The 27902-nt window shown below is 39.3% G+C and overlaps 1 protein-coding gene across 1 annotated transcript in view; it reads right to left on the bottom strand.

Moving 5' to 3' along the window:
- stxbp5l (syntaxin binding protein 5L) overlaps window positions 1-27902 on the bottom strand; it is a 135091-nt gene that overhangs the window by 24468 nt on the left and 82721 nt on the right. Inside the window, exons 7-20 of the mRNA XM_069662688.1 lie at window positions 26015-26098; window positions 22837-22960; window positions 17826-17901; window positions 17322-17476; window positions 16529-16601; window positions 15464-15611; window positions 14403-14470; window positions 13802-13842; window positions 13493-13707; window positions 13078-13253; window positions 10321-10446; window positions 6534-6685; window positions 4263-4331; window positions 3070-3135 (exon numbers count right to left, since the gene is read on the bottom strand). Coding sequence (XP_069518789.1) covers window positions 3070-3135; window positions 4263-4331; window positions 6534-6685; window positions 10321-10446; window positions 13078-13253; window positions 13493-13707; window positions 13802-13842; window positions 14403-14470; window positions 15464-15611; window positions 16529-16601; window positions 17322-17476; window positions 17826-17901; window positions 22837-22960; window positions 26015-26098 — 1573 coding nt within the window. The remainder of the gene's footprint in view (window positions 1-3069; window positions 3136-4262; window positions 4332-6533; window positions 6686-10320; window positions 10447-13077; window positions 13254-13492; window positions 13708-13801; window positions 13843-14402; window positions 14471-15463; window positions 15612-16528; window positions 16602-17321; window positions 17477-17825; window positions 17902-22836; window positions 22961-26014; window positions 26099-27902) is intronic.

The following is a 27902-nucleotide window of genomic DNA, read 5'->3' as shown; positions in this document are numbered from 1 at the left end:
TACGAATATTTTTGCTTATGACCACATATTTCCAGCACTTATAACGCTGGAGATTCCCACTCACATTAATGGGTTTGTCAGGCTTTTTGCAATATGTTAAAATGGATGAGCACAGGAAATAATGGCATTCAGTGCACTATTCAACTGTGTACTATTTATTGTAGAAAATTTACCAGCAGGTTTTAGCAGAAAAAACTGTTGGTATGCTTATCAATTTTAGAAAACCACCTTGGGTTCCATGGAGCTGAGTAGGTAGCATTAGTTCAGCCCATTGTTTCAAGCCTTCACCCCTTCCCTTTCTCCCCTGACATGCTCTCGGCTAAATATATCCTGCAGGGTCAGGCACCAACCACTGGCATCTCAGCTTGTTAGCCCATCTCACGACTGGGCCTGTTCAAGCTAGCTTTGTGGCATAAAGCTGCCAGAAAAAATATATAATACATAACCCTCAAACAAAACAATGAACCCAAGGATATAAAATAGAAGACAATGGGAAGGATGTGGAGGTTTGGCCTTTAGGAAAGGGAAGGGCCAATTGCTGGCTCTAATAACTAAAGGGAGATAGTAAAAATGACAGGAGAAGGTGAGGGGAAAATGTGTGAAGAAGACGTGAGAGAGACACCTGCAGTTATTGACATGCAGGGTGAATCAGGATGATGGCTGCCTTCCTTAATAAGCTGTCTTCAGTCAGTATGTGGCCTTCAAGACAACACCTGGTGTGTCAGGGACAGCTGAACAGCCTCTAATGGCCATAGAAGTTGATGTTTAGCAAGAGGAAACAAACAGCACACAACACAAAGAGCACACCTGTGCTTTTTCCTTTGTCCCCATCCAAAGCTAGTTTAAATGTACTTAAAGCTTCAAATATCGAATATTATTTAAGCTGAGAAAAGAAAGTGAGATTGCACCGCTTTTAACAATTAATATTCCTATCTTGATAGCATGCATTTATTCTGAAAATGTACTCAGCTAATATAACAGCTTCAACATTCTTACTTTTCTCCCCTCTCTGGGTAAATGTTCCAAGAAATCAGACACTTGATTGTAATGCCGTGTAGTGTGGACAATAGTTTTCACCCAACTCTCCATAATTCCTTGCAGGCCAGTAATGGGACATGGTGACCGTGACCTCATCCACAATACAAAGACTGAAGGACTTCTCTGACAAGACAGCAAAGAACATCTTGTTCTGAGTTCAGTTATTCTGTTCTTATGCTCTCTTTGGTCAAGAGGCTCAACGGCAAGACTGACAAAACTGATAGCTCAATTCAACCCTGAGACAACCAATTTTTGTATCCTGAACAACACACATCAAACTACTTAATTTGCGAAATGGCATTCATACTGTTTTCAGAAGCTGCTCAAGAGTATTACGTGTATTTGGACCTCGAACAAGGACTTAGAACAAGGACAGGAAAACATTTGTAAAAGAAATATCGAGTCAAGTGAGGTTCAGTTTGTTTTAAACATAATCAGTGCCAGTAAAATCTGTCTCTGAGAGATTCACATGACACTGAACGATACATGGACAGCATTTATATGTGTGTAAGACACCTTGCCATTTATATGGTTTTATGTTTGCTTAGTGATGAAAATGAAGCTGTTTGCATTTTTGAACAACACTGCCCACTTGCTTGCACAGTCATATCACAAAGCAGCTGGATATTTCAAAAGCCAAAAATCTCAGGACCTGACAGAGTTATTATGGAGTTGTATGCATGTTCATACACAGAAAGAAAAAGGTACCTTGAACGAAAAAACAATTTTAACTTTATTATAATGTCACAGAAGTGTTTCTACAAATCAACTAGTACTAAGTATATTTTGTATCTCTAACGGATGAGGAACATCCTCAGTAAATCTAATTGGTGTATAAATAACAGTTGGGAAACATTAGCTTAAAGCACATAGAGCCTTGAAGACACAACATATCTTCTTAGCGGTGTCTTTAGTAAAGAATTACACACTGACACCATCACCCCATTTAACCTTCAAGTTCTGAAATTGCAGTAATCTTTTCTTGCAATCATAGACATAATCATGTTTTATCTTCCCTGTCTGCAACAACAACAGACAGAAAAAAAAAAAAATCTCATACTTTAAACCTATTAGCACCAGACCTTTTACATTATCCTCTGATTATCAATATTGTTCATTAGTCATCACCCTCTCATCCTGCAGCTTGCACTCAACATCCCATCATCATTTTTACAATGATACTGTGTCTCCAAAGTTAAATCCTGAAACCACAGGCAACATCATAATGAATATAACATTAACATTTAAGACACGTATGCTTCATCACATTATTCTCCTCTGAAATGTCTACCCATTATACATCCTGTAGCATTTCGTACAAGCCAAGCACTGCTGAACAAACACGCCAGCAATATTTTCAACGACAGCAGTGCACTGGAGGTTCTCATAATATATTATGGATGATATAAATAAATGTTTCACCAGCTGTAGGAACTATTCTGTTCTGATCTCATATTCAAGCCTTGATTTTATAAAATTATGCAAGTTACTGCCACATGTAATCAGCACCGCTACAGTTGTTGTATAAACATTGGTTTAAGGCAAAACATTTCAGTGGGCATGCCCCCTTTAGCATGCTCCTTTTACTCTCTAAACATGAGCTGCTGTCTACTTGGACAAACAATAAAGTCAATAAGGAATAAAGACAGAGGTTCTTCTCTGGCTTACCTTTGTTATTACACAACATTAACTAAAAAAACAACAAATCTGTCCAAACTGACAAAATGCATCAGAAAAGCCACAGAACACTACAATCAAGCAGTCTGACAACTCTAATACATAATCCTTCAAACAACTTTCCACCAAAATGGTAGTCAATACTTATCTCAGAATGTAACATGTCCAACTACCACAGTGAACAGGAGTTACCATTTTAAACAGCAGCCATTCTCATCAGTTGAAGATGCTCTGGTGAAGGGTGTGGTCTCCACAGGCTGCATACTGTAGATCTTAAAATACAATAGCATTGCAGCAAGGCTTCACAGTGCCAATGAAAGGTGGTGTGGGTGTCTGTGTGTGTCAAAAGGTTACCTGAGGTGGGTGACTTGCTCCTCTCCATGTCAATGGACTGCTGGTTGTCAGAGAGTTCAGTAAGGCCTGCCACAGCCAAATGTAGCCAAGAGGAAGAAAAATGGAGTGCACACAATCAGATTATAGAATATAACAAGGTAAGCATTGGTGATATCAGCCACGCAGAGCCCCAACAGAGAGTTTAGAGTGCATATTATCAACAATGTATCATCTCTAAATTGCAGAATCAATTCAAAGCTATTTATCTTTTCCCACTTTCCCCAATGGATGTTAGTCTGATTCTTTTTGTCTCTCAGGAGCAGAGTGGCGGATCCCTGATGTGACCTGCACTACAATCTACAAAAAAAGTTAACTTGAACTTTAATTAAAAAAATGAATCTCAACAGGACCATAATGAGGCATCTTCAGTTAGTAGTGCAAGTCTCATGATAAAGGGTGAGAAACCATCAAAATACAAGACAGAATAACACAAACTTGATCAAATCTGATCACATGCACCAAGCACTGACCAGAATGAAAAACCAGACCTTCTCCCTTTTTAAAAAAACACCACAAATTCTGGTTATTTTGAGTCTGACCACAATTGTAGGGAGTTAAGGCGCTTTCATTATGGCTTCATTAACAGGATCACTGTGTCATCACAGTTCAGAACATTTTGATTAATTTAATCATTTCTTTTCTTTTCAGTACAAACTTCTTAAGGCAATTTTTCCTTTCATTATTTATACTGACTTTAGAAATGATCAAAAACATTGACCGTTAATGTCGTATAAAATAAAAAGAAATCCTTTATCTTTGACTAAAAGCATATACTTTTGTGTTGCTGGGCCCAGTAGTTGCTTAAGGCTTTATTCACCCCACTAACTTTGCTTCCGTTAAAATATACATCACATGGATCATATATTATTTATAACTGCCCTTACTAACAGGCTCAAAGGAGTGGCTCTCTGTCAGCAAAGGACATACTGTTGGACATGACTGGAATAGGGATGTTCTGTTTTATGTGGCAAAATACTGACATGAAAATAACAATTTTATTCTAATCATGTCTTCAGCATTTCCCTTTGCTTTCAGTCCACATCATCCATTCCCAGTCCCTATGGCAACCATCTCTACCAACCCAGTTATTTCACCAAAACGCTGCATCCTCCCCCTCCCCCACCCACACACCCCTTTAGGAGGGCCCGACTTACTCTGATAGGATGTACGGATCCTTTTCTTTGAATCTGAGTAAAAGTTAGATAGGCCGCGCATGCAAAACTCTGTCAGGCAGGCCCACATGCCCACATCAGCAGCCACAGTCACGAAAAGATGGGAGGAGGAGGAGGAGGAGGAGGAGAGGGAAGAAAGGTAGTGGAAAGGATGGAGGCAGGGAATAAAGAGAAATAAGTGTGTGAAGAGATTTAGAGCAGGGAGAGATGATAGAGGAAGGAAGGTGGGAAAGAGAGAAAGGTGGCAGAAAGGTGTATCAAAGGGTGGGACAGAAGCAGAGGTAGAAAGTACAAGGAGAGAAAAGAAGAAACCGTAGAAAGGTAAAGGGAGAGTGGGTGGATGTACAGGGAAGGAAAGAGTGAACAGATTCAAGGAAGGACGGAGGGAGGGGAGGAAAAGGAGGGACGGGGAGAGAGAAGAACACAGGCTTAGAGTGAAAAAGAAAGTGAGAGCAAGCAGCAACCGAGTTAATGTCAGAGGAGGACACCTGAGATACGTCTACTGCTGCAGTTCCAGGAAAAGCTGATGTGATTGGTTATTTCTGAAGTCAACTATTATGTTAGAAGGCAACATATCATTACTTACAAATACTGGTTGCATGAAATTATTGGTTTACATTGCATTTTGTCTGTTTACTTTTATGTCCTGGTATTAATAATTACAATATATCTGCAGAAACTGACTAAAATGAATAAAATGTTCTATAACTAAGCATAATTTTTGAAATGAAAACACTAAGTTTGACTGACATAAATATAGTATTCACATACGTACATATATGTGTGGCGACAACAGCTAAAAATGTTGTAGAAAGGACAAAAGCTTGAATATTACATAAATACAAGAGGCAGCTGCTTAAACATTTAGTTTAGTTTAGAAAGTGCCATGTATTTTGTTTTGCCTGCTCATAGTGTCCTTAGAGTTTTGTCTACATTGCTTTCTGCAGCATAGCAACTGCTTAAGATCATAACACCACCTGGGCTACAGCCAAAGGCCAAAGTCGCCCATTTCTGCTTTTCCTTCCATGCCCTAATTGATTTTAAAGTACGGAAATTGAGTCAGTACAGTGGTCTACCTTGATATTTCCCTTCACATGACTCCTTAAGCTTTACCAGCTTCACTGGTAGAATAATGCAATAAGAAAGTTCAATAATTTAAATGACTCAAAGGATACCAGACATTTCAAGTACTGAACCACTGGAGCTGCTATGTATTTAAACCAGAGGCTAGTGGAAGGTGAAATGAGAGCATACAGTATATTCTGTGTTGGGGCTGAACTTTCTAGGCAGTAGACAGAGGTCTCTGAGACCATCACCAGTCAAAATAAGTAGCAGAGAAAAGGGAGGCAGGAGTCAGGAAGTAGGAGACCTCTGTGGATTTTAGCTACAGATTATTGCTCAAGCAGGAGCAAAAACAGATAGGAAAGAGAATTCAAAAGACAACATGCATATAAATGCAAACATGAAATGACACACATGCACTTCATATCATAGTGTGACAGGCATACAGAAATGGACAGGTGTTTTGTAATCTTATTGTGTAAGAGAAAAATAGCAAAGAAAGAAGAGAAAAGAGTTGTACAGACGCAGACAGACGCGATTTTAGAATGATGAAACATATACCTACATGTTTTGATTATACTTGCTAATTGACTATTTTGTGCGAATAGATATTGCTTACATATCTTTTGTGGTTACCAAATTTCTTTCACATAAGTGAAAGTGCTGCAGCATGCAGTGCAAGTGTCTATTTTCCACCTGAAGCAGTCATTTCATAATGTGTAGATAAATAGCAAACACACTGGCATAAAATGAGGCGTGGTCAGGGGAACGGGTAACGTGTTGCTATCTTTAAGATGCAGAAAGCGACTTCGCCATAGACCAACGAAAACCTGGTGTTTTGTGTAAAAGCAGGTCACAATAAAGGGTAATCTTTTGCCTGATCAAAAAGTATGAGGTTAAGGGCTTTCAGGCAGTGTTACTAAATAATAACACAGGAAAAGTATCTAAACCAATTGCATCATAAATTCAGATCATTCATCAAAGATAGATCTGATTTGCGTTATAGATAAGTCTAACCTTAAAAGGAAGAACTGAGACGGAAAAGAAGAATAGACAGTAGTGATATAGGGAGAGAGGACAGGAGAAAACGAGGAGATGAGTCTAGATAACATTATTGACACCTTATCGTGTGACTGCACTATAGTTGTGTATGTGCATGTGTGTTTGTGTGTGGGTGTGTGTGAGAGCTACCTGAGGTTGACTGTCTGTGCCTGCGTGGGGAGCGGGTGAGGCGCTGGTAGGGGTCGGCGGCTCCATACAGATCCAGTGTCGACATACACAACAGGACAGTTTTCTGCAAGTAGTCCACCACCGCTAGGCCATTACAGTTCCCAAACGCCAAACTGGACAAACACAAACACAGCAAGAGGCACGTGCACACACACACACACACACACACACACACATTTGCAGAAGAAAGAGTGTTTTTCAGCCTGAGACATTTACACTACTGGCAGATTCATTTCAGCAGGTTATTCTCAATGACGTTGAAGGTGCTACATATAGCCTTATCAAACACAGTCAAATTAGGTTTGACATTTTGGTGTAATTACTGTAACAAAAAAACCCTGCCTTTATCTCACTTTGCTGCTGCTGTTTTGAATATTAATGCCATGCAGAGATACAGAATACGCTCTAGAGCCTCTGGCTTAACTGATCAAGAGAAAATTGTTGCAGTGATTTTTCTGTTTTTCTGTTTCATAAAAAGAAGACACACAAACTAAACCATATTCAAAACAAATGACTTTTTCTATGGTCTATAAATTCAGCATTAATATAGGCTGATTCAGATAAAACTGAAGTTATTGTGCTCGGCCTAAAACACCTTAGAGATTCTTTCTCTAATGATATAAATGCCCTAGATGGCATCAGCCTGGTATCCAGCATTACTGTTAGGAATCTGGGAGTTCTATTTGATCAGGATATGTCCTTCATCTCCCACATAAAACAAATATCAAGGACAGCCTTCTTTCATCTTCGCAACATAGCAAAAATCAGACACATCTTGTCTCAAAACGATGCAGAAAAACTAGTCCATGCATTCGTTACTTCCAGGTTGGATTATTGTAACTCGTTACTATCAGTCCGCCCTAATAAGAATATTCAGCTGGTAGAAAATGCTGCAGCACGTGTGCTGACAAGAACTAGGAAGAAAGATCACATCTCTCCTGTATTAGCCTCTCTGCACTGGCTTCCTGTAAAATCTAGAATAGAATTTAAAATCCTTCTTCTTACTTACAAAGCTCTTAATGGTCAGGCACCATCATATCTTAAAGAGCTCATAGTGCCATATTACCCCTCTAGAACATTGCGCTCCCAGGATGCAGGCCTGCTTGTGGTACCTAAAGTCTCTAAGAGTAGTGTTGGAGGTAGAGCCTTCAATTACCAGGTCCCCCTCCTCTGGAACAATCTACCAGTCAAGGACTGGGAGGCAGACACCCTCTCTTCTTTTAAGAGTAGACTTAAAACCTTCCTCTTTGATAAAGCTTATAGTTAGGGCTGGCTCAGGCTTGGACTAGCCCATAGTTATGCTGCTATAGGTTTAGACTGCCGGGGGGATCTGACACACCAAGCTTCTCTCTCTCTCTCTCTCTCTCTCTCTCTCTCTCTCTCTCTGTGTTTCTCTGTCTCTCTCTCTCTCTCTCTGTCATATTAATGCAGCTCATAAACTCTGTATCTTCTAGTCCCATTAACATTACTAACCATATATCTTCCCGGGAGTTCTTGTGCTCCCTTGTCTTGAAGGTTCCTGGGGATCGTTGCTGCAGACCACCTGCTGCTGTGGACCTGCTCGACTGCAACAACTACTAACATCAGCCTTCCCCATAGTATCATTATTGTTGCTGCTATGCTAAATAGTAGACCTGTTGACTTCAACTGTTACAATTACGATTACCTCAGCCTTTATCATCACTCTGCTTCTCTCGCTAATTTATGTATTCATTCATTTTGCTAATCTTCACCCTAGTCTACCACTATTATTGGCATTGTAACCATAAGTATGTGTCTGTTGTTGTTCATGTAACAAGGACATATGTTGTTGTTGTAACAAGAACATATGTTGTTGTTGCTCTCTTTGCCTGTCTCTATCCTGCATCTCCTTCTATCCCATTTTCGGCCCATTCAGTTGAGGCAGATGGCTGTTCAACATGAGTCTGGTTCTGCTCGAGGTTTCTGCCTGTTAAAAGGAAGTTTTTCCTTGCCAATATGCCGAATATTACCACTACTACTCATGGTGATTCATGTTGGGCCTCTCTTTAAATAACATAACAAAGAGTCAGTCTAGACCTGCTCCTTCTGTAAAGTGTCTCGAGATAACTCTGGTTATGATTTGGCGCAATACAAATAAAATTTGATTGATTGATTGATTGATATACAGTATGTTACCCAGACTGGCTGTACCTGATCATAGCTATACTGTTTACACCATGCACACACTGGTTCTGTTTACATTTTTCTCACACGATCAGATGGCAAAAGCAACCAAAGTGTTGCCTCTTATTTTGAAAATTTTACCCCAAATGTCCATCATGTTCTTTATGTAAAGAACAATGATGTAAAGGCTGCAGTGGCTAAACTCTACCCTTATCCATACTGCTAAAATAAGCAATACTTACAATACAAACAGTAGAATAGAAATCACCATAAACTAGCATTCAAAGATCAAAACTAAAGGCTTGACAGCAAAAGAAAAAATAGTGGTAAAGAAAATATAAGTAGGGTCACAAAGCAGCTCTATCTGCTCTTGTGAACAGACTAATATATATCTTGACTACACATAACTCTGAGCTAGTGTGTTGCTTAAAAGGCATCCCATTGTGCCTGATTCAACTACACTGTATCGAAATGGTTCATGCTATTATTCTTCACAAGCCATTACTAGTCATCATAAATAAATAAACAAAACCTTAACCAGTTCATGTCATCCTCAGATGTGTACTGATTCTGTACATGCAAAATACATTCCATGACAGACTGGCTTTTTTAAAACTTACTACCCCCATGGATCATGGTGCCAATGCTGCCGACAACTGCCATTAATCAGCCACCACCCAACCTTACTTCACTTTGGGAAATATGATGGCTTATTTGATTAATTTGCTTGTTGTGGACCATAACTTGATCAAATATTGCTTTGGTGATTATGCTTCTTAATGTGCAGCTGATAATCATTTAACAACACCAACTTCAACAGCAACTTGTATTCACTAGTCAATCCAGTAATGCAACCCTACACAGTGAGCTAAACTTTTAAAGTGCAACTTCAACCTTGAATTATATTTTTTGATAAAAATATAAAGACAAAGATAAGCCAAAACCAGTCAACTTTTCTGTGGTTTTGAAAGGTTCATGCTGATATAAAACATTACTGTGATAAGGCATTTTAAACCCATGAAATGTTGATTTAAAAAATAAAACTGTCAACATTAACATTAGTATTGGTGTGTTTCATCACATTACAGTTAAATTATTTAGTTTACAACTCAAAAATCATTTACAAGTTTTGCAATGCCATGACACTTAAGAAAACTCATACCAAAGACACAGAGACACACAACTAGATGCAGACAAAGCATAAAGATATCATGCTGTGTGCACTTTAGAGTCAGTTTGTTAGATCATTTCTGGAAGGTTAAGTTTGAACCACTGTCAAACTGTCTACTCTTGCTGCCATTTGGAACCACCAACATGCAATACCTCTGTTACAGTTAATAAATACAACTATCTTTTAAAATGTACGTTGTAAAGGCTTCTTGGTTTCTCAGGTGCATTTATTTAGTTGTTTTACTTGAGGTAATGCTGTCATAACAGCATTAAAAAGCTGATGCAGACTAGTAAAGATATTACAAATCAGCCACATGGATAAATTAGGAAAAAATAAACCTTACTGACATTCCTAATCAAGACAGAGAAAATAGCAGTTACACCGATGGTTAGAAAGATCAGCTGACAGACTGCCATGCATCTGGAGACTTACAGGCCATAGGCAGAGTTGATGTCAAGGCTGGTGATCTGTTGTGGAGGTTCTCCGTCTATCCACTGCAGCTGGATGACCAGCTCTGCCTGGTAGCCAGGAGGGACCCGAACCATCCGATCCTTCACCCTAAAACAGACAATACTGTGTCATATGCTTCAGGTACTCGGAGACACATAAACATATTGGCTCCCATTGTGAAAATTCACTGGAAATTTCATAGTCAAAGATTGAATTAATTAATTAATTAAGAAACATGGAGCCGCCACCTTGTGGGCCCACCACCTACAGGGACAGGCATAGGGGTCGAGTGCATTGTGGGTCAAGAGGCAGGCAAAGATGGTGATCCCTGAGCCTTTGCATGCTGATCCCCTGCAGTGTAGACTTGTTCTCCGTATGTGCAATATCACCTCTCACCTCCACCAGAGCCGGCGCAAGATGTGGAACACATCCACGCACAGCCTCCATTGTGGAAGCAGCTGCTAGGAGCTGTGGCCAGAAGGCCACTGGTACCTGTGGTGGTGGCAACCTGCGAACCTGTTGGTGGACATTGGCGGTGAAGCTCTGAGTCTAACCCTGAACTCTGAGTTGATCTACTCTGAGATAGGAAACTCTGAGTTTTTGGTTCCAGAGCAGCTGATCAGAGTTAGTTCAATCAACTCTGAGTAGGTTCAGCCAGAGTTAAGTACGTGCACGCTGACTGTAAAAAGCCAGCATTAATGGAGCCCCGATACCACGATTCACCATGGCAACGGTACACAAAAAGAGGTCCTCCTACGTCACACCAGTGGAGCTCGAAATCCTCATGCGGACGTTCAGCCAATATGAGCATGTTTTTAGAAAAATAAAGTAACACGGCTGCAGCTGCAAAAGAGAGAGAAGCGGCGTGGGAAGAAACTGCTGCTCGAGTAAATGCGCAAGTTTGAACTGGTCTATTTATTTAATACTTAATCACGACCGGAAGCTAAAATTTATATCAATTTAGGAGCAATGCAGCGGGAGAAAAAAACATACATGGAAGCACTTCAATCATATTTTAAATATTAAACTAATGAAATATCATTCGGTGGCTGTTTTAATGTGCATTAGCTTTATCTCTAACATGAGGCTGACTTCACATACATTATAATTCATGTTGATTAAACTGAATGTGTTAGTTTAAAAAAAAAAAAAATCCAATAACTTACGGTGTCTTATTTGAGTGCTCTCGGCAGTGGTGGTTGAAAATCTAAAAATGATGACTTTGACACAGATTTGTCTTTTGATTTTTTAAATCATAATTATAAAAGACTTTTGCAAAGGGGTCAGGAGCAGCACAGAGACGCAACGTTTCTTCTTTTAATTCGGTAACCGCTTAAACACACGCGTGAGACGGGCTGAATGAATGAATGAGGAAGTCGAATGAGGGTTTATTCTAGAGGGAGGAGACGGAGCGAAACTCTGAGTTTCCTGAAGAAAACCTGCTCGCGACCAGGTTAGGTTCATAGAGTCTGTTACTACGGTAACTGACCGAGTGCTTAAGTTACCTCCTTTGTGAAACGGAAAACTCAGTTTCCCTCATTTCAGGGTTAACAGACTCAGAGTTTTCAATAAACCTGCTTTGTGAAACGGACCCCAGGTGTAGATGAGAGTCGCCCTGAGATGCTGAAAGCTCTGGACATTGTTGGGCTGTCTGGTCTCTGTGTAAAGAGAGAGCTGTGTCTGCCTCCCCGGCACAAAGCAAATGGTAAATGGACTGTACTTATATAGTGCTTTTCTAGTCTTTGCGACCACTCAAAGCTGCTTTTACACTACATATCACATTCACCCATTCACACACTGATGGCAGAGGCTGCTACGTAAAGTGCCCAGCTGTCAATCAGATAACACATTCATACCCGTTGGCTATGCCACCGGGAGCAATTTGGGGTTCAGTGTCTTGCCCAAGGACACTTCGACATGTAGCCTGAGGGAGCTGGGGATCGAACCTCCGACCTTCCGATTAGAAAGACAACCGACTCTACCACTGAGCCACAGCCGCCCAAAGTCAGACACGTTCCAGGTGAGTGTTGACCTCTGCCGGGGTTGTCCCTTGTCTCTGCCAGAAATATGTGGATTATTCCCTCCGAATGGGAAGTAATTCTCTGCCTCAAGTCAATGATTTCAAGTATCTCATGTTCATGACTGAGGGTAAAATGGATCATCACGTTTGGTGCAGCATCAGCAATAATGCGGGCCTTGTACCAGAAAGTACTGGTGAAGGCAAAGCTTTCAATTTACCAGTGGATCTACGTTCCAACCCTCACCTATGGTCATGGGCTTTGGGTAGTGACTGAAAGAATGAGGTCAAAAATACAAGCGGCTGAAATGAGTTTCCCTCCAATGGTGGCTGGGCTCAGCCTAAGAGATAGGGCAAGGATCTTGGACATCCGGATGGAGCTCAAATAGAATAGCTACTGAATTTGAAACTGCAGATTGTAAAACTGCTTTACATGTGCATGTGAAATAATATGCGTTTTCAATTAAACAGCATACATTATTGAACATGGCAGTGGTATTATTTTTTCTACATAGTAGATGCATTAATTTGTGAAACTGAAGCAAATATCCAGTTTAGTTTAAACTACAAAAGACTTATACTAGACAAATATGTCATTAATTTTTGAAATCCTCTAATATTATTATAAACAATTCCAGGCACACTACAAGACAAAAGGTTTTGTAAGTGTTTTTTGTTCCTACAAGTTGCAGAGAGAAGATAAGATGATAAAGAGATCTTACTTTAGGCAGGGGATGCTGTGTTTGATACCCTCTGTTGTCACACTGACAGGGCTAGCAGGCGGTCGTTGATGGGCTTGGGGTGAGTGGGAGCCGGATTCTGAGAAGCAGGGGTCGTTTTCATTCTCAGATGGAGAGATTACATCCTCAGACTCACACTGTAGGCGGACCTCCAGTGACTGATGAGGACATAGAAAGAGATATAAATTGTGGATAATTCTACCATTCATTATAGTCAATTATAGTCGCAATAACTATATTCAGTAACTATGTAATTATGCAACTAATACAGTAAACTTGTTGAAGTGAATCAGTGTTATTCAGATGCGAACAAAGTAAGAAACAATTACATTAGATCTCCACACCAAAAAAATCACATGGGTGGTCACTCCTTTTATTCTGTTTGTCATTTACTCACCACTATCTGAGTGTTGGCCTCATATTTGCTGAAGTGATACAGGATGATGTAGGCTGAGATGCCAACCACACAAAACATGCGACTCTGGGGGCACCAGCTGACCATTTGAATAGCAAAAGGATCTTCTTCAACAAACTCTGCCGCCCGACCCTCAGCTGGCTTTGGCTTCTCAAACACTTTGGATGTCTTCAGCTTGTACAACATCTGTAGTGTGACTGGTTGGAGAAGTGGTTAGGTTTGGTAACAATATTATAAATGCAAAATAATGTTTATTATACATATGGCAATTAAGACATTAAGTAGACTTACTTGCTGATGCATCCCAAAACTTTATTGTACCGTCAGCATGTCTGAACAAAGGGAAACAATATTTTTGTGCTTTTAATTAGAGAAATTGGTGTGCTTAATTACCTAAATAATGGATCAGGAAGTTAATGGGAGATATAGATGTTCCAAAAAATCTCAACTGTGAGAAACATTAAAGCTATTCTTAAACTTATGTTGTAAAGGCCAGTAATCATCAGCTGACCGTACTTTTTTTTATACTGCTGAAGAGTAAAGTTGAATGGTAGTGGTCTCCTCTAACACATAAAATGAGCTAAGAATGGAAACCTTTTTATGGTGTGTAGTACCGAAAAAACATATCAAACTTGGCCTCATAGGAGCAGACACCATCAAGTGTGTATGCTTCAGAACAAGTTAACATCTCTTTCAATGCCTCAGTGTAGTGAGGCTCCAGGCTGTGTTCTACTGGGTTTGCACAGACCCCAATTAAAATTGGAAAGCACTATAAAAAATATATATATGATACTGAATATGAAAGCACTCTAGCTTTCTGCTTTAACCTTTGAAATGTACAGTAAAACATACTAAAATACTTTTATAATACCTGACAATGTTTATAACTTACCCTGTGATAATGATCTCTGGGTAGGTGTTAGAGCCTAGCGTCCACGTTCCTCCACTGACTGGCCACTCCTGACATGGTTACAGACAGACACTGTCTTGGTTAAAATGACTCACATGGGAATAATCACCCATAATTTTTGCAAGTTATAGAAGCAATTATTTTTTTCATTCATGCTGAAGATCAGAACCCAGTTTAATATTCATTACCATAAGAGACCAAAAACAAATGTTTTGTTTCCCATAAAAGTGTCAAAGCATTGTTTAGACCAATGACTGTATATATTGACAGACAACGCATCTCCATCTGCTCGCATTGTATGAAACTGATGCCAAAATAACCCCTGTGATAGGCGCTGCCATCTTGCGATGGTGACGTCATATGGAGCCCGAGTCTGTGCAGTAGGGATCGGCTAGTGAAGTGGCCGTAGTCACTTCCACACACTTAACTTACCGAAAAAAACAGCAAGGATCCCGCACGCCAGCGTGTTTAACAGCAGAATAGCTTCTCTGTGTTGGTCTGAGGTTAACGTTCACAGGTATGGAAACTTCAATGACTGTAGTGATTGATTTGTTAACAGATCTGTCAATCATCATTTTTACAGCATCAAATAACTAATTAAAAATAAACTTGCCAGAAAAACACTGGACGTAAATCAGCATGATAATAACTAGCTATAATGACAGAAACCATGTTCGAGAAAAATTTATCGGGCGTGTATTTTGATTTTATAGTTTGACTCACGTCCCGCCTGTTAACATGGAGGAGGCGGGCTTTATGACCTATAATCCCAGCCAGTCAGCAGGGGGCGCCCGAAATGTTTTGGCTTCACTTTTAGAGAGCTGTCATGTCATCCATCTTTTTATACAGTCTATGGTGTAGACACAATAATAACTAACAATAACAATAACTTGTTTGATCCCCAAAGGGAAATTAGCTTGTCTGGCATCAACATCATCATACAAACAATTCTAACTTCTCTTTTTTTTTAAACAACACTAGCAAATAAGCTAAAAGACCACATAAAAAGGAGGGTATTCTTATTTCTTATTTCCCATTCCTACCTTTTGGCTGTATCCAGTCTTCTTGTGTTTAGCTCCTATAGAGTACAGGATGGGAATAATGTCGGGTGGACACTCTGCAAAATATGCTGTGCATGTAACAGGAGACTCATGGATGTCCATGGGGTAAGGGTTCTCAAAGACAGGAAAGCTGCAAGAGACATTGATATGATATGCTATAGTATGTCTCAATTTAGTTATTTTTTTATTCACTGTGACAGACTTTGGCTTATTGATGAATGATGTCCTTTATAGTCTGTAAGCCAGGACCCCAAATTTGGACCACCGGTACCATCTGGGAGGAAATATTTTCATAGTGATTTTTGGCAAGGTATAAACTCTTAGCGCTAGACCCCCAATACAGTAAAACTGCACATTTTAGAGTGGCCTTTTATTGTGGCCAGCCTAAGGCACACCTGTGCAATCATCATGCTGTCTTATCCGCATCTTGATATGCCACACCTGTGAGGTGAGTGGATTATCTCGGCAAAGGAGAAGTGCTCACTAATACAGATTTAGACAAATTTGTGCACAATATTTGAGAGAAATAGGCCTTTTTGTGTACATAGAAAAAGTCTTAGATCTTTGAGTTCAGCTCATGAAAAATGGGAGTGAAAACTAAAATGTTGCATTTATGTTTTTATTCAGTGTAGTTACCTAGAGTGCCACCAATGACACAGTTTTTAATGTAGAATTAAATGATTTGATGAAAAGGGCTCGAACTCAGCTTTCATTGTGACAAATTTCAATGTTGAGGGATCACTGATGACAGAATACCACAAAGTTAAATACACGTACATGTTTATATTGGCCACTTTACAGATATGTTTATTTTAAGGTAGTTTTATGAATTGCATGACAACACACATAAAGCTACCACTGATGCAATGCTATCCCATGTTTTCTAACTCTAGAACTCTAGATGTATACTTTGCCAAAAATCACTATGAGCATTATTCCCCTTAGATGGTACCGACCAACCCTACTGGTTCACGGACTATTAATGATATTACAGGTAATATGATCTCATGTTAAAAGTTGACATGTGATTATGGGACTCTCACATACCTGCCCTGAGTCAGATCCACCACTATTAAGTCTTTTTCCAAAAGCACCACCACTGCGTAAGGCTCCTGGACCTCTGTAAAATAAGAAGCCAATCTAAAGATGATAATGCCTAACCACACTTAGTTAGTTAGTTTTACTCAAACATACAAACCCACTTTCTAGAGAAATATTTTATTTATAGCCACCTTTGTTGCACAATTTAAAAATGTGACTGTTTGTTGGAACTTTAACATTTAAGAGTTTTGTATTGTTGATTTCATTTTTTTCACAGGCACTGTTACGGGATAGGCTGCTTGAGAACATGATTCTGCTGCTTTGAATCCTCAATCCTATAGGTGTGAAAAATATTCAACCAGCTACATAACGTAAAAAATAAATAAATAAATACATTATTTTCTGTGCAGCAGATATTTTTCATCCAGAAGATTCTTTGGAAACCTTATAAAAGATTGACTTGTGTGTATCTTTTTCAGGGAAAAGTGCTGTATAATACTTTGCTTAAACTAGTGCTAACTCAAATCACAGTCAGTAACAACTGTCTATGATTCACCTTTGAGGATGCCTGTTTATTTCAGACCTTTTTTCATATTTTTGTTAGTGTACTGATTATTTTGTATTCCAATATATAAAGCAACAAAGACAAGATCCCATTTCTCCTTTGTTATTTTGTCAGCAGAAAACTGATGATATCTCTATAATAAAACCAATAAATGCCTTGGTTTAAGCCAAAAATAAACACTTTGTTTAATCCAGAAAAAATACTACTCTTGTTATTGTCTTCATATTTACCCACCGTTGTTGTAAGGCGTCTCACAGAGTGCCATGAACTCTACGATAGGATAGTCCATCTCCAGCACAGTGATGGCCTTGCCGTGCATGATGGTTAATGTTGGTCGCCGTCCTGCCTTGTCATATGAAAGGCCCCCAGAAAAGATGACAAAAGGCTCGCTGTGTGGGGGTAAAACAAGACTTTAGGAAGACTGGGTTTGTAGTTAAAACAAAACGAAATACATTACAAAATAAATGAATAAAACAATAATAAGTAAAATATAAGACATGTATCTATTTTTACGCAACCTACTGTGAGTACTGACCAAAATGAAGAGTGAAAAAAATTAATCAATTGATAACAATAACTTATAACAAGTGGTTTGTCATTGGCATCATGCTTATTATTATCTACATGATGAAATAAACTGAAGATAAATCCTTTGATTGTATTAAAAAATGTCAAAATGTAATCAAAACAACCTAAGATTCATGAACTCCTCTACTCTTGATCTGTTTATCAGCTGACCTGCTCCTCGAGGTCTTGTACTCCACTTTGAGTATGGGTTTACATGATTCCTTTCTCCCATCCTTCTGTATCTTTCCTAAAACAGAGAATATAGCAAAATAATGGACAGCATTTTAAGACAATACAACATTTACTATTAATCTGGTCTTAGTTCTACTGTAACTGATTAAAACCTCCTGATTTGATCAGATTTATTTTTCTTCAATATCAGACTGGCTTCAGTTCATCCTATATATGACAATACATTTACTAGACCCTGAGCACTTTGTAGCACATGTTATTCCAAATGTGTTTATATCTTTAAAAACATTCTCAGCTGGACTGTGGGACCTTGGGTTTTACAACTTAGAACAAAAGCCTTTCTGAACCAACAGAGAAATCACAAAATAAATATGATTTCTAAACTGTAAGACTCACTGCTTTCATTTACATAAAGAAATGGAGGAATTTTAAACATAGCCTTCAAGCTACATCACAGGTGTCAAACATATAGCCTGTAGACCAGAACTGGCTAACCAAAAGGTCCAAACTGACACACTTGATGACTTTACAAAGTGACATAGTCCTTCATAATTAGTTCACTGTGGGATGCATTATTCTTATAAAAATAACTCCATAGTGGATACACTGTTATATATCTCAGCAGTGGCAGTGTATAAGGGGGTAAAGACTATGTGACACAAAGTATAGGCAAATGTCTGTCAATAAGGAGAATAGGAGGCACAGGTGACCAGATCAATTGTTGCACATGTAAATGTGAATACAGTGTGCTTGGTGTGTTTACAGCACCTTTTAGTGCTTAAGGAATACTATTTGGCACCACTATTAAACTTTACATCAATCAACAACTAACAAGAACAAATGAGAGCAGGGAACAAACATTAATTAATGGCAGGTCTAAAGACAAAGCAGTGAAAAGTAAGCCACGTTATTGCTAAGGAAATAGCACTGGTATCAAACCATACTCTAAGTGGAAGATAACATGCATGCTGAAGGCAGAAGAAAGCTAGTGACCAGACAAGCAAACATCTGCCTGACAAGAAACTCTATGGCAAACTAGGCTATCTGATTTTTATGGAGATTTGGAGAGCCAAATTAAGACAATGGTCAGTTATTTGTTAAAATTTGGATTCCACATGGTGCCATATGTGAGGTTGATAAGACTTCCACTGTCACCAAGTATTTCTCCCGTTGGTGGCGATGACAGACACCCCAACAGCGAATTGTACTTTGTTAAATTACATTTTATTTATTTACTTTAGAGTTTTGAATGGAAGTCTTCTCATAGTATTTCTGTACTTTTACTTAAAGCTCCTGTGAGGAATTTTAGGTTTGTGTCGATTCTGGCACCCCCTGTGGACAAAGCAAGGACCACTTATCTCTTTGCTGAATTTGTCCTGTACATGCTTAAGTGGCAGTTTTTAACAATAAAATCTCATCCTGCTTTCTTTAACAGTCATATGTATCACTCACTTTAAATGCCCTGGAAAATGTAAACAAAGGCAGCCTGCAGTTAATCGCTTCGTCTAACACCTACCCCCTCTAGCAGTTTCAGGCATTAAAAATAACTATATAGAAATAATCAATCTTGTTGCTGATGGTCTGGTTTTCTTTTGTGGATCATATAGAGTAATCAGAATAAATTTCAGTCTGTTTCATGACCAGCACAAAACTCCTCACAGGAGCTTTAAGTAAAACACAATGAAGCCTACTTATTCCACCTCTGCCAGAAAAAAAATATTATAGGAATAACAATATAAAACTGCACCTCATTATATTTGTGTTGCTGTCATTTCTCAGCCATTATCTTTAAAGTTGACTTATTGTGTCCAGTTTATGTGTCTATTTTGGAAGTGTCTGTCTGTTGACTACTATTTACTACTTAAAAAATGAAGGACTGTTTCAATTCCAGGAGACGATAGTTAAACGTTTACTCTTGCCCTTTTTCACATTCATTTTCTTCTATCTCTACCATCTTCCTCGCTCTTCTTCTTTCACTCTTTTTTTTTGTGAACACGGCTCACAATAAGGACTAGGATGCCCTGCAAGTAGAACACCACAGGGGAGAAACAGGAATAAGACTAGCTAGAGGAAGAGTACAAAGAGAGTAGAACAGAGTACAAGAGACTAATGATGTAGACTGGTCATTCAATCGAAACAGTGTTGAAATCCTTATATCTGAGAGACAAACACAGTGAGGGAAATAATTATTTGATCCCTTGCCGATTTTGTAAGTTTGCCCACTGACATAGAAATGAACAGTCTCAAATTTTTATGGTAGGTTTATTTTAACAGTGAGAGACAGAATATCAAAAAAAATTTCGAGAAAATCACATTATATAAAAGTTCTAAATTGATTTGCATTTGATTGAGTGAAATAAGTATTTGATCCCCTAGCAAAACTTGACTTAGTACTTGGTGGAGAATCCCTTGTTGGCAAGCACAGAGGTCAGACAATTCTTGTAGTTGGTCACCAGGTTTGCGCACATCTCAGGAAGGATTTTGGTCCACTCTTCCTTACAGAACCTCTCCAAATCCTCAAGGTTTCGAGGCTGTCACTTGGCAACTCAAAGCTTCAGCTCCCTCCACAGATTTTCTATAGGGTTAAGGTCTGGAGACTGGCTAGGCCACTTCATGACCTTAATGTGCTTCTTCTTGAGCCACTCCTTTGTTGCCTTGGCCGTATGTTTTGGGTCATTGTCATGCTGGAAGACCCATCCACGACCCATTCTCAGTGTCTTGGCTGAGGTCATAGTCATAGACATAGTTCATCGTCAGAATTTCTCTTTCTCCAAACACGGCGAGTTGAGTTGATGCCAAAGAGCTCGATTTTGGTCTCATCTGACCACATCACGTTCTCCCAAGCCTTCTCTAAATCATTCAGGTGTATTGGCAAACTTCAGACAGGCCTCTACATGTGCCTTCTTGAGCAGGGGGACCTTGCGGGCGCTGCAGGATTTCAGTCCATTACGGCGAAGTGTGTTACCAATGGTCTTCTTGGTGACTGTGGTCCCAGCTGCCTTGAGATCATAACAAGCTCCTGTGTAGTTCTGGGCTGATCACTCCCCTTTCTCATGATCATCGATACCCCACGAGGCGAGATCTTGTGTGGAGCCACAGACCGAGAGAGATTGATGGTTATTTTGTGTTTCTTCCATTTTCTAATAATCACACCAACAGTTGTCTCCTTCTCACCAAGCTGCTTGCTGATGGTCTTGTAGCCCATTCCAGCCATGTGCAGGTCTACCATCTTGTCCCTGGCGTCCTTAGACAGGTCTTTGGTCTTGCCCACGGTGGAGAGGTTGGAATCTGATTAATTGATTGTTTCTTTGAAAACGTGTCTTTTATACAGGTAACAAGTTGAGATTAGGAGTGCTTTCTTAAAGCGAGAGGACTAGTCTGTGTGCCTCAAGATCACATAACCGGTCTGTGGGAGCCAGAATTCTTGCGGGTTGCTAGGAGATCAAATACTTATTTCACTCAATCAAATGCAAATCAATTTATAACTTTTATATGTGATTTTGTGGATTTTTTTTTTGATATTCTGTCTCTCACTGTTAAAATAAACCTACCATTAAAATTAGAGACTGTTCATTTCTTTGTCAGTGGGCAAACTTACCTAATCGGCAAGGGATCAAATAATGATTTCCCTCACTGTAGTAACAAACTGACAATGATAAATGATACAGGCATTCCCCCCATAGTTGTGGCTTTAAGTTTCCCTAAAGGGCTTTCTGATAGTAAAGTCTTTCACCCAGGAGTACAGGAGAGTGCTGTTCCTGCCTTTGTTGTCCATGTAAACTTATTGTTTTGGTCCAAACCACATTCTCTTCATAAACCTAAACCAAATTGTTTTTGCTTCATGTTAACCAACCAGGTCACAGCATGGCATGACTGGGTGGAACTCTACTAGGAAATGATGTGAATCCCACATCACAATGTTATTTTCAGATTTACTATCTTACTGTCTTGAACAAACATTTTACAAAACCAGTTGCAATTGGCATTGGGCAAGAAAAATACTTTATGATGAGTTAAAAACGTTTATTACTTTTGATGCATCCGAGAAGGATGAAGACCATTCTACTTCCACACATCTGCCATGTAAAAACCACCTGAAAGAGGATGCATTTTGTTACCTGTAAACTAAATTGTACAGGTGAACCATTCTCTTGACAAACCAGGCACCAATTTGCTATCATCTGATGATGAAATAAGCTCTGAGAGTGGGGGCCCTTTATTCGGGGCTTCTAGTGAAGCCAGGGTTTTTTTCAGATAAGCAATAAAGGATTTTGAGGTCAAGACTTCCTTTCCCATGTGCTTGTCATTGTTTACAGTCTAACTAGCAACTTCAGTTGTGAGAATAGAGTTGGAGTTGAGACACAATGTCAAAAACCAAATGTCTTTTTATAGAGATTAGTAAAAGCTAAATTGTCGTCAGACTGCATTACTGCAGATGCCCCTTCTTTTTCTCTCAGATTTTTTTCCTGCATACAGCCAATGTCAACAGAAATGCCAGTGGACGATACTACTCTAGAACGTCCCTTGCCTACGTGTTCAGAAGTCATAAGCAGAATCTGTTTATATTGATGATCTCCCTGATAATAAATACTGCACACTGTTACACACATTTTTTTTTACCAACTGTGTAACAGTTTCAGATCCAAAAATGACACCATGACCAACTATTTTGCACAGAGTAATGGCAACATTGCTATACAAAGTTTTAATAACAGAAAGGCCTTTCCTTCAAGTGTACTCAGACATTTTCACACAGAAGACCAACATTTCCAATTCTACTACTCTGAACTGTTTGAAAATCAACCCTGTCAGGCGTTAATGAATTCTACAATGAATACATTAAATCAAAGGTTTATCCTTGTGTGAAGTATGTTTTATGCCTCAATGAGTTTTTAGGTAACAGCCCAAGGCTTCAGTTTTACCAGCTTAAGATTATAAAGGATTCATCTTGTTTTGTAATTTTAAAAGGGTCTGTGGGTGTGCATCTCACCATGAGGGAAGGTGACCTGGAACGGCTTGGTGGTGTTTCTGAGGTTCCACAGCGTCAGGCTGCCATCTGAGTGACTGCACATGAACTGCTTCCCTTCATGATGCCAGCTGACTGAATGGATGGCCTGTACCAATGAGCCAAAGGGAATGGATTTTCACAAACATGTCATATCTACTATATGTCAAAATGTTTATTGGTTCCAAATTCTGCAGGATGTCTGTATTTCAATTAGGAGACAATCAAAAACATGCCAGACAAGAACAACAAAGGTGCATTAGCTGCTTTTTGCTTAGATGCAAGTCACAATAGAAACCACTGACAATATTTTGTTATATTCTTAGCTGTATATTAGTGTATGATTGGGTGATTAGGCAGCTCATTCACATCATCCTTCACCTCCTGGAGGTTGGCAATTTTGCAGCAACCTGGAAAGGAAATGTGTTACCACACTTGCCTTGCCTGATCTGTGTCCAAACCTGAATGACAGGAGTGAGAGATAAAGTAAGATAAGGAAAGACAGCTGATGTGGACCTTTAAGTAGTTGATCGAACTCTATCCAAGCAGGAGTAAAAGCCCTCTTTATCCATAGTGGAGTATCTCCTCTCATGTGGCTGCAGCTTGCAGCTTATGTACATGATTGGATGTTCTTATCGAGGGTCCCCTTGGGCCAAGACTTCTCCAAGGACAACTGCCAAATCTTCCAAGGACCGCTGATAGGTGACGGACATGCTCCTCCCATGTTCTGCTGAATATCACCACATTGCTCAAGAAAAGCATTGCTGCTGTTGTCATGATGCTGTTGGAACCTGAATTTAATGCTCCGTCTTGGTTTGGCTTTCGATTCGATGAAGGACCTCATAAGGAACCAGGCCCATTTTCCAGGGGATGATGTATGGCCCTAGTAATTTTGCCAAGAGCTTACGGTTGGATGGTGGGAGAAGCAACAGGACATTTTGGGCATGGCAGAAGTCACCGGTCTCACTGTGGATAATGACCCTGATAAAGACTTTAGTTTGTTGCAGTGATTTTAAACATTTAATGTCATGTCAATTTCAAGCATTTTTATTTTGGATTGTTTATCAGAGAGACAATTTTTTTGGAGTGAGTTCACATTCTACCCAAGCAAACAGCCCTGCACAAGATGAAAAAAGCACAGCACACCAGAAGTTTCCAAAGAGCAGTTTGTGGTTACTACAGAGATCCAGCAGCTCTTCTACTCCATTGTCTTTAAAGCCACTCTGCTCTTTTGGAGCAGACCCATGGCCCCTGTGCATCTCAGCCTTAAAGTAGCTTAAATGGGGAAAGACCCTATTATCCCTGGGGAACTTCTCTGTATCGGAAACAGGAATGTAGAAATGGTGGCCAGTGGTCCTAGTCCTTGGCAGTGTCATTCACAAATTCAGCAGCAACCTTTTTTGTGTCAGGTTCAACTGTTGCTGGAATGGTTTGTTTGCTGAGATACCCAGTTGTATATAGAAGAGCTGCATCAACATGAAGGTGAAGTTGGTCTTCTGGTCTGTTAGAATCTCACCCGCTGTGCAGACTATGGATACCAGTTGTACTAAAACATACAGAACAGTGAGAGCAGTACTTGTTCATAGGGGGACATATACCTGGTGGGCCGTTACCTCAGGTTAATGTGCATATTTGGCACCTGTGACCTTAGCTTTGCTTACGGGACACAGAGAAGCCTTGTGGCCTGGCTGCTGGCAATAAAAACAGACAAGGTCCTTATGATATGCTTGTTTATTTTGGGCAGTGCTGCTGTTACTTTGGAAATCCAACCAGTTATCTCCCCTGAAGCCTGGGCTGGGGTCACTGGAGTGTGCTGAACAGGTGGAGACAGGTAGCTGGTCCCCCAGTCCTGGCATAAGGTCAGTCCAGTTTGGCAGAAGCATGTCCCTCTGTCGGCCTATGCTCTTTTACCTAGGTTGTCACCTCAGACAGAGTACCTGGAGTAAATGCCCAAGATAAAGGCTACCACATAACAAAAACATAATATCAACAACACATCTAAATTGAATTTAAACAGCAAGAGCAAAAGGCTAAAGCTTCTCACTAACATCAGTAGGAGTTTCTGTAAACCACTGCTGGTGTTGTTTTTTGTTCTCTGGTGAAGAGGTGTGAGACAGAGATGTCATGCTATGCTGGAAGTGATGCACATTAAAACCACATTAATGAATGTGGGCAGGATGTGACTCTTTACAGGAGATTGGACAGGATATGAGAGATTCGCCTGTTGCAGAGGATCAATGCAACAAGCTGAAAATGTTTGAGGTGACAGCGCTGTGTGAGCTGTTACATCAGCTGAGACTGGTAGGAACATGCCTGGATCCTCAGATTACTGCTTCTTGTTCAAAAAGCAGAAATCAGTTGGCAGGCATACAAGCATGGGAATACACCACTCGATGAAAAATATGAAGTATTGATAAGAAAGTCCATGGTGTTCCAAGATGTAAATTGCCCTCTTTTTGGTTGAGATTCAAAATATTGGCCAATTTATTTTTTCAATGAAAGGATAAGTGATGGGTAGATGGAAAAGAAACCATGGATAATGTAAGGGCTCCAATCATTTAAGAGCACATTGTTTTTCACATTTTCTACTTTAAATTTTTTATGCTTTTATCTTTACAACTAAGTGTCTATTTTGTTAACTCATTATTGCATGAATCAGAGTTTGTAACATTTGTGTATGATACTTTTCATGATGATTACAAGCCCCTAGCCTACAAAGTTGTAGTTTTAAAGAAATCTGTCCCTTATAGTTTCCTGGAAATGTTAAAGAAAGAGATAAAGCAACCTTACATGTTTTCACAGGTTGTTGGTGTAATACAAGGTTTATAAATGTTCACCTGCTTCAATCATTCATCAAACATGACTAAATTGTGTTTGCAGTTTCTGGTGTGTCCCTCCTTTTAGTTCAGGGCATTATAATTTTCTACTCCCTGCTGGTATAACAAGGGATCCCCCCAACATATGAAAACGGACATAAAACTGAATTTTTCTTCGAAGAATATTATGACCCAAGAAAAGCCACAAAAAATGGTTCTTTCAATGCCAGAGAGGAATTCATTCTAATGAAAGGGGAGACCTTTTTAGAAACCAAAGTGTTCCATCTGGCAACATTTTCACTTCACTGGTTAAGTTTGTTGATGCCGGAGTACATAGAGTAGCTCACCTCATCATAGTAGATTCTGAAGTCAGCCTTCTTGCCCCGGAGGTCCCATTGCACAATGGTACCACTCTCGAACCCTATAAGCAGCTGTAGAGGGGAATGACAAGGAATAATAAAGAAATGCTGCACAATTTTTCAATAGGCTAAGCACAACCCTGTGTTGTATTATAGCACCAAAATTATTCTTGCCCTGCCTTGCATTAATTTCCAAGCTTTAGTTCTCTTAATTAGACCAGATTCTATTGCCAAATATTGTCTGTTTTCCTCTACATTGACGAAATATTCCAGAGTTAAACACACACACACAAAAACACACATTAATTTGTAAAATAAACAAGCACAGAAGTACATAGGGAATGCAAAATCCCTTTCATAAACACACAAATACTCCGGCACATGTCCTCTTAACAACATAAGTGACACACTAGACATAATGCATTGTAGATAAAACAGGCACACATAAACACACAGCTCCAAAATGAAAACACAAACACACCCACACAAAACATCACCACTGGACAAAGAAAAAGAGGAGAAAAAAAGTGGTCACAATATGATCACAGAACAGAGACGGGGAGTGATGTTTTAGGACCACCAGCCTTTAAGACGTGGAGGATTGGAGAGAGAGTGAGTAACAGCTCTCTTGTTGGGATGACAGAATGTGTGACATCTCAAATCACGAGATGAGAAGTAGATGGCAGGTGAGGTCTTAAACTTTGCATTGTTGCAGCTTTACAGTAGTATCACAAACAGTTATAAATGTTACCAAAAATTTAAGACAAATGAAGATGTCCTTGTTACTAATGCATTGGCACACATAAACGTATCTTATTAACACATTAAATAATTACACCAAACAACTTCAATTTTACATTGTTAAGGAGCAAATTCCCCTCATTTCAGCCCTTAAAAGCAGCATATTATAGTAGCAGTTATATTAAATAACACAATTTAATTAACATTAAATCCACCTGGGGGCACGACCTTCAATTAAATAAAATGACATTTAGCAGCCAAGTAATTAATTAAGTCTCTTCCTGAATGTTCTTGAGTTGCTGTACAGTGACTATACCTTTTTATGAGCACAAAACCTCATTAAACTTCTGTCTAAATACACATATCAATTTGTACACATACATAGACACATATCTTATCACCAAGCAAATACTGTATATGAAAGAGTAAACCAAAAAAGGTCTTTATGAACAGATGCACTATGAAATAATCACAGTAAAGAAATGTATGAATGGGCTTATGCATTGAACCTATTTATGAGCGATTAATTCAGGTTGCATGAATGTACTGCATACAAGGTTTTTGTATAATGACCTTCTTAGACCAGATTAACATTAACATTTTCTTTTACCATCACAAAGCTCTGTTTTGAATGATATCTACACTGTAAGCAATTGCTGTTAATTTACAGCCAATTTTCAACACTAATCTACTGTATTTGTGTAACACGGTTTCGTACTGTAGTTAGCAATGCATTGTGGGCTGGTCCATTTGAAGCAACAGCACAGAGGCCCTAAACAGTATGCTAATGTTTAAATAACAGTATACTACAGTATTTTTTGGTAAGCTGGTGTTGCACAGAGGATATCGGAGATTGAGGTGACATTTTCAGAAACGTCATTTGGCAAGCAATTTTTCCAGAGGAGGACTCATTTCAGAGGACATGCTATCAAGAAGTTCTGCTTGCGCTGCATCGCTCGGGTTGTGCATCTACAATTAGAAGGTAATTAAAAACAATCTTATTTAACTCATCAGTATCTTCATCAAAAGGTTGCATTACCAAAATTAATGTTTGTAATGAAACTGATGTTCAGCAAGCTGTCTAGCTAATGTTAACTTGGTGAGTGTGCGATTTTGTTTTTTTCATTTTAATGTC

This window comes from Semicossyphus pulcher, unplaced genomic scaffold, assembly GCF_022749685.1.
Source record: "Semicossyphus pulcher isolate SPU_LCO1_2020_fin unplaced genomic scaffold, fSemPul1.0.p SCAF_15, whole genome shotgun sequence".
NCBI classification, from domain to species: Eukaryota; Metazoa; Chordata; class Actinopteri; order Labriformes; family Labridae; genus Semicossyphus; species Semicossyphus pulcher.
The sequence above is the reverse complement of the archived record's forward strand: the minus strand, read 5'-3'. Positions and strand labels throughout refer to the sequence as shown.